General features: G+C 38.6%; 1 protein-coding gene across 1 annotated transcript; it reads left to right on the forward strand.

Moving 5' to 3' along the window:
- The first annotated feature begins 5,835 nt into the window (after window positions 1-5,835).
- Window positions 5,836-7,803, forward strand: LOC105324655 (GTP-binding protein Di-Ras2). Its single transcript, XM_011423779.4, has 2 exons — window positions 5,836-6,022; window positions 6,713-7,803. The coding sequence occupies exons 1-2, from the start codon at window positions 5,957-5,959 to the stop codon at window positions 7,343-7,345; spliced, it is 699 nt and encodes a 232-aa protein (XP_011422081.1). The 5' UTR covers window positions 5,836-5,956; the 3' UTR covers window positions 7,346-7,803.
- The last annotated feature ends 336 nt before the right edge of the window (window positions 7,804-8,139 follow it).

Raw genomic sequence — 8,139 nt, forward strand, 5'->3', positions numbered from 1 at the left:
CTATACTTATCACGGACTATCCTCCCGGTATCCCAATATACCACCCTGCTATACTTATCACGGACTACCCTACCCCCATCACAATATACCACCCTGCTATACTTATCACGGACTATCCTCCCCGTATCACAGTATACCACCCTGCTATACTTATCACGGACTATCCTCCCCGTATCACAATATACATGTACCACCCTGCTATACTTATCATGGACTATCCTCCCCGCATCACAATATACCACCCTGCTATACTTATCACTGACTATCCTCCCCGCATCACAATATACCACCCTGCTATACTTATCACGGACTATCCTCCCCGCATCACAATATACCACCCTGCTATACTTATCACTGACTATCCTCCCCGCATCACAATATACCACCCTGCTATACTTATCACGGACTATCCTCCCCGCATCACAATATACCACCCTGCTATACTTATCACGGACTATCCTCCCGGTATCCCAATATACCATCCTGCTATACTTATCACGGACTATCCTCCCCGTATCTCAATACCACCCGGCTATATTTTTCACGGACTATCCTCCCCGCATCACAATATACCACCCTGCTATACTTATCACGGACTATCCTCCCCGTATCATAATACCACCCTGCTATACCTAACACGGACTATCCTCCCCGTATCACAATATACCATCCTGCTATACTTATCACGGACTATCCTCCCCGTATCATAATACCACCCTGCTATACCTAACACGGACTATCCTCCCCGTATCACAATATACCACCCTGCTATACTTATCACGGTCTATCCTCCCCGTATCATAATACCACCCTGCTATACTTATCACGGACTATCCTCCCCCCATCACAATATACCATCCTGCTATACTTATCACGGACTACCCTACCCCCATCACAATATACCACCCTGCTATACTTATCACGGACTATCCTCCCCGTATCACAATATACCATCCTGCTATACTTTTCACGGACTATCCTCCCCGTATCACAATATACCATCCTGCTTTACTTATCACTGACTATCCTCCCCGTATCACAATATACCACCCTGCTATACTTATCACGGACTACCATACCCCCATCACAATATACCACCCTGCTATACTTATTACGGACTATCCTCCCCGTATCACAATATACCACCCTGCTATACTTATCACGGACTATCCTCCCCGTATCACAATATACCATCCTGCTATACTTATCACGGACTATCCTCCCCGTATCACAATATACCACCCTGCTATACTTATCACGGACTACCCTATCCCCATCACAATATACCACCCTGCTATACTTATCACGGACTATCCTCCCCGTATTACAATATACCACCCTGCTATACTTATCACGGACTATCCTCCCCGTATCACAATATACCTTCCTGCTATACTTATCACGGACTATCCTCCCCGTATCACAATATACCACCCTGCTATACTTATCACGGACTACCCTACCCCCATCACAATATACCACCCTGCTATACTTATCACCGACTATCCTCCCCGTATCACAATATACCATCCTGCTATACTTATCACGGACTATCCTCCCCGTATCACAATATACCACCCTGCTATACTTATCACGGACTATCCTCCCCCCATCACATTATACCATCTTGCTATACTTATCACGGACTATCCTCCCCGTATCACAATATACCACCCTGCTCTACTTATCACAAATTATCAGTACTATAATGCCGAAAGGAACGTACACAATGTAATAATGGTTAATACATGTACATGTACGTTATGTTGTGTTACATGTTTGGATAAATTTGGCAATCCCTAGGATTTGCAGTGAGTATAGCATTTTTCTTTACAGCCCACTTTTACTACGTAAAGATATTATCCACAAGATAGCATAAAATAGGTTACAATTCACATCCAACTTGTTCATGAAATTGGCATAAAACGTAGTTGAAATTGCGTACAAAGCGTATTTTTTTAATATTATGGATCAATAAAATACGTAGATGGAAGAATCGAGTAGATTTCCCCACCTTATCTTATTTCATCTTATCTCGTCTCATTATCTCATCTCATCTCTTCTTATCTCACTCCCCCCCCCCCTTTACAGTCCTTGGGTTTTTAAGTAGTTTTTTATTAATTCATAGACTAAGGGGGGGGGATGGTGTGTGTGAAAAATACTATGTGGAACCACTGCCCCAAGTTTGCCTAACTGACAACCGACCGAACCCACACTGTTACAGTAACTTGAGAGTTTGCTCATACCTCAGCAACGACTTGTATAAAAATCAGTTTCATATAATAACAAAATGGTATTTTATTGTTTGATGGAATAAATATCCGATTGGTTCTATCACATGTGCCTTTATATGAATATGGAAAAAAGTTACCTACAAAGGTTGATGATAAAATTGTTGCAGGAATTGTTCCACTAAATATGCTATAAAATATACAGGTATGTATTGAAGTACAAGAAAATCGTGCACATAACAGGTAGTAGGGGTGGAGTCGCTCAACTTTGTGGAAGTTTAAAATGTTTTAATCTTAATTATGAACATTACTGAAATTTTTTTTTTTAAAAGTTGTATAGTTCCGGATCCCTTTTGTCTGTGCCGATTTACACATGCAAGAAATGTAACCTGGCAGCCATACATAAACTCCATATTTTATCCGCCTAAAAAGGTAAAATACAACAGGATCTCTCGTTTTCATTCGACTAATTTAATTGATTTACATGCTCTGAATTATTTATTCTATATTCTATGGGAAACCATTGTCTTCACACAACTAATAATGACAATATTAAGGTTTTACGTCGACCCGGTTCAATCCGCCAACTATTGTAATCGTACTACATTTGGCTGTGTATTTTATTAAGCGTTTTTAGTGGAATGCGGCTTCCGCTAAATCAAGTACACTGTTAAATGCCATGCAAAAATGTATAAGAATGGTTGCATTCGGGAATGCACTAACTTGTTCAAAAACTAATTTTCGCCAAATATCGTACACGCCAAAAATAAATATGTTTACAGTAACTGTTTGACCTGCCATAATATGGATAAAGGTGAAAGGTCAAACTCGAACTGGCTCTTCCATCTAAGTAACTGACTGATCATTTACTGTTCTATATTTAATAATTTAAAGAAAGATATCTGCATAAACGTGCACATAAAAGACAGAACACCATTTACCTTGGTTTATATGTGATGCGTCTTTCTAACGATTTAAAAAAGCAAACTTTTCAATAATGCCTGTAACATCGCCATATACTCTTAGGTAACTTTGTTTAACTATTTTCAGTCGAATTGTTTTAAATTATTTCGTTGATGGGAATTCGAGACACCGCATTATTGTTTTGGGCTCTGGGTTGAATTGCTCGTTGCTGATTATAGTATGTTGAAGGTGAGGATTAACAGTGTAACGCACTTGAGTCGCTAACTGTCTAACAACAAAGAGGAATTAATTAAATATTGATTGAAGTTTTTTTTTCCTTCAAACGTTTCAAAAGTTCATCTCCTGCAGGGGGTACATAGTATACTTTAATTACGTATGCTTGTAATATTGTATAAACTGTTATTTAAATATCAATTCGTTGCTCTTAAGATCGGTCAGTGCAATTCATCAATCCCAAAGAAGTTAATTAATAGAACGTCCTCCCGCAGTGACAATTTCTTATATATGATAATGATTAAAAGATGAAAAAACCCATAGCATTTGTCTGTACATATTTCTATGCTTTATTACGCGTTATAACTATTATATTAAATACAGGAGTGCTAAGTTACTCTTGGTTACACTAGAGATAATAAGTCTTGATATTCTAATAATTTAAATAAATGTCCATGTGCCAAGTATGAACATGTACATATTTATATCCTTTTTCCTATTTTTACAATAATATAGCACCAGTACACACTATAGCAACAAAATAACGCAAGTAATTATTATTTCAATAATATAACACCAGTACACATTTTAAAAATAATATAACACCAGTACACATTTTAAAAATAATATAACACCAGTAAACATTTTACAGTAGTATAAATCAGTAAACACTATAATGGTTATACAACATCAGTATAAATAATTACAATAATATAATACATTTTTACTACAATAAAACACCAGTGAACATTATAACAGTTATATAACACCAGTGCACATTATAACAGTAAACATAACGATAATGTAACACCGGTACATATTAATTATTACAATAATATATTAAACCAGTACACATTATTAACAATAATATAACACCAGTACACGTTACTACAATTATACAACACTTGTAAACATTATTACACTAATATACGCCAGTACACATTCTTTATAACTGCTTCGGGTAAAACGCCATCATTTATTGCTGTGACGCAAATCCGTGTTAGAAATATGTGTTCAATTAAATGAAAAGAGATATCTCTTACATAAATCGTCCATCACCAGAATTATGTAATATGTGTAGCTCAGTACTTGTCAAAGAAGACAAAAAGCAAATTGATATTTGATATAAAAAACCAAAAACAAAAAAGATTGTTTCCAGCTTTTAAGGTCAGACGACACGTTCCTCAATTTTATATAACTTTTTCCAGGAATTTGTTATTGATTACTACTACTTTGACAAGCTTTCTTGCAAAAAAAATAGGATACGTTACCAGGCATTTCTGCAAAATACTAGAATATGCAATCTCCTATATAATTTTTTTGGAAAATACACTTGAATTACTGATATTGAAAAATATACAGCACAGGAAAAATCACTATATTGTAGCTTCACCGGGGCCGGGGCTTGAACACATGACTTATGAAACCTGCTCTCCTAGCAGATAGGTCACCGCTCTAACCACTTGTCCATCTAGGCATATATCTATATATATATACAAATGAAATTTTAATCAAATTAAGGACGATTTTAAATAAAAATAATATTACTGGAACTCTTTATAACGAGGAGATGCAAAAAAGATGCTCGAGCCAGTCGAGGAATGTGTCGTCTGACCTTAATAAACAGAGAAGAAACCAAACTTATTCTGACAAGGACAGAAATGAAGAGATCCGACCTCAATAAAGGGTTTAACTTGTCCTGTCTCTGATTCTGGTATGTATGCCTACTGCCTAGAGCTGTTGTCAGGGTGGTGCTGGTCAGTAGTGGTGAAGGTGGGCCCCAACTAATGGACTCCACACAAGTTCTTGTTTATACCGTCAAAATTTCTCTCTCTCTCTCTCTCTCTCTCTCTCTCTCTCTCTCTCTCTCTGTATTCTAATCAGATCATTTTAACTCACGAGGCCAAAATAAACTGTCCACCTATACATACTGATTTTAGAATATCATGGGGTAGGTAGAAAAAACTTTACTTTGAGAAAGAAAAGATAATTAAACTAAACAAACTAAACACATACACGTGCTCTCTTCAATACACGTGTTCATTACATACTTCGATATATTAACGGTTTCAGAGCCCGATCGAATTATCTATTGAGGACATCGCACCCACGTTCCACATCCATCAAACGGGACAAAGGGGATTTTTCCATAGGATCAATAAGCTTAGTTTATATTTTTGTCTACAACATATTTACGTTTAGAAATACTCCAGTCCATCGCTTCATTTAGTTAACTTGTACAATGCTACCCCTCCCCATCGTTTTTCTTCCATTTCGACTCGATGACGGGACGATGAAAGCTAAAGTTTCGATAAAATCTGCCCCCAGGCACGGGGTTTAGGGGCCGCGGTCGAGGTCTGCTGCCTGGTACCGCGTGGCCCGTCCGTGGCAGCAATCCATCGATTTTCTTGCATTATATCGATGTTGTCAGTCTCAATTTAGCAAACAACAGTGGCTTATTCGAAGGCCGCGCGCAGCGCATATTGATTTCTCTGAAGAGAAGGCGAATAGTGATGAAAAAATGGCGAACAGAGACATCAGCTGCCGCGGTGCTGTAGAGGCATAAGGACTGAATTCTCACCGCCATAATGAGTGGAGGAAGTCGGATGTCCATCAGGGGATCGGCGAGTGTCAACTCCCGCTCGGCTCTCACGGTAAGGGGTGCTACATGTAACTCTTTATGGGGGTGGGGAGCTCCGATAGAGATACGTGTATAGCAATAGCTTTCAAGGGGCACTCTCTGTCTACACCAGAGAGATAGTCGCTATTTCAAAACGTTCAATAGCCTAAAATATCTTTCCAAAACGCATTTGTTACGTGTAATTACTGAAGATTCTGCGAAATGAATGGAGATACACCCGATTGATTGTTTTATGACGTCACACCTGCGTACTAGTTTCCATATTTATGATGTCCATCCTGAATTTCTTGTACATGACATTTAATACTCGATACATTTGCCGTTTTGAGGAGCGAGATGAGCCATGTACAAAAGTTAATCAATTAAAAGTGCCAATTACCTCACCAGCCCGCAATCATCGCGGCGTTATATGTGCTCTGAGATCAGATGAATGGCCTGCGTTCTTCTGTAGGTGTCTACACTCCGACAAGAATTGCTAATATCGACGTCTCGCCCAAAAGGTGTCTCTTGATACCGAACCATACGCGGACGCCTACTGTATTTTTTTTTAATTTTATCTCAAGATGAACAATCCGCAGGAATCCTTTTTAATCAGTAATTTGGACGTTCTTCATCATTTCAGTCTATCCCCCATCCGTTAAGAGCTCTAGTTTGTGCATCAATTACCAGATTGTCTTTCAGAAGGATTTTTTCTTTTTGTCAGGTACCGCCAAAAGACCGTTCCGTGCGCCTGCGTGTGATGCCGGAACAGAGCAATGACTACCGAGTAGTAGTGTTTGGAGCCGCCGGAGTTGGAAAAAGTTCCCTGGTTTTAAGATTTGTGAAAGGAACATTCAAAGAGAGCTACATTCCCACCATTGAGGATACGTACCGACAAGTGATCAGTTGTAATAAACAGGTGTGTACGTTACAAATCACGGACACGACCGGTAGTCACCAATTTCCCGCCATGCAGAGACTTTCAATCTCCAAGGGTCACGCTTTCATTCTCACGTATTCCATCACAAGTCGACAGTCTCTGGAAGAACTCAAACCTATTTACAATGAGATTGTGCTCATTAAGGGTGATCTTCGAGACATTCCCGTCATGCTCGTGGGAAATAAATGTGACGAGGAATGTCGTGACGTCACACAGAGAGAAGGCGCCGAGTTGGCGAAAAGTTGGAATTGTGCCTTTCTTGAAACCTCGGCAAAAACAAATTACAATGTGAAAGAATTATTTCAGGAGTTACTCCAACTGGAGAAAAGAAGAACAATGAGTCTCCAGCTTGAGACAAAGAAAACTAAATCCCAGAAAAGAAAGGAGAAATTAAAGGGAAAGTGTGTTGTGATGTAGAATCGACATGTCGTGCGTTTTTTCTATGCAGTCCAGCGTGTACAATTTGTTGGTTTTCAGTTGCATTTTAAATCTTACTCCTTATTGTTTAAAAACTCTCTCAGGATATTTATGCTTACGTCATTTATTACGTTCGACGCATGCGCCGTCCGGTTGTTTGTGTTTCACGTGACGTCGGAGCGTCCAATCATGATCTGTTTTTTGCTGGAGTGTGTGGAACGTTAGTGCTTATTGGGTGGATACGAACTTGTACTTGTTTATGTGTGTCCAAGAATGACGTAATTTTCTTTCTAGGGATGAATTAGTGTTTGTTATCACATGTTAGGCCTGTAAACATGTTTTATCTAAAGTTTTTGTTTCATTTGAACAAATATTTTTGTCGTGTTATATTAACAACTGATGCAAATCAGCATATGAATAGCGATTTTTAGATTTTGAAATATAAATTAATCACTGTTTATTTGTTGTTTCATTCGATTTTGGAACCATTTTATAACTGCTCCTCCTCCTGATTTGTTGGGTCAAGGTCATTGGCCTAGTCAAGTGATCAAGGAAGTACAAAGAGTGTGCCTTCCAATCCGCAATGGCTTCGACAATGGGAAAGACAACCACTGTGGGCACAACCATTGCATTTGTTTCCATGATAGGAGTAAACTATTTCCAGGTTAAAGGCTATTTTAATGATAGGGCTTTTATTTTTTTATTTTTACATGTTACAAGCCACAATCAGGTTTGATTTTATCGTTGGAAACCCACGTGAAGGCTCGCATATACGCTTTGTGTTTGTGGGCATA

Source organism: Magallana gigas, chromosome 7 (genome assembly GCF_963853765.1).
Source record: "Magallana gigas chromosome 7, xbMagGiga1.1, whole genome shotgun sequence".
Classification (NCBI taxonomy): Eukaryota; Metazoa; Mollusca; class Bivalvia; order Ostreida; family Ostreidae; genus Magallana; species Magallana gigas.

What these genes read in the sequence shown, in the direction of transcription:
- LOC105324655 (XM_011423779.4), top strand. Translation starts at nt 5,957, where the DNA reads ATGAGTGGAGGAAGTCGGATGTCCATCAGGGGATCGGCGAGTGTCAAC. An exon ending in ACTCCCGCTCGGCTCTCACG is followed by an intron (nt 6,023 to 6,712) that starts GTAAGGGGTGCT and finishes TCTTTTTGTCAG; the next exon opens with GTACCGCCAAAAGACCGTTC.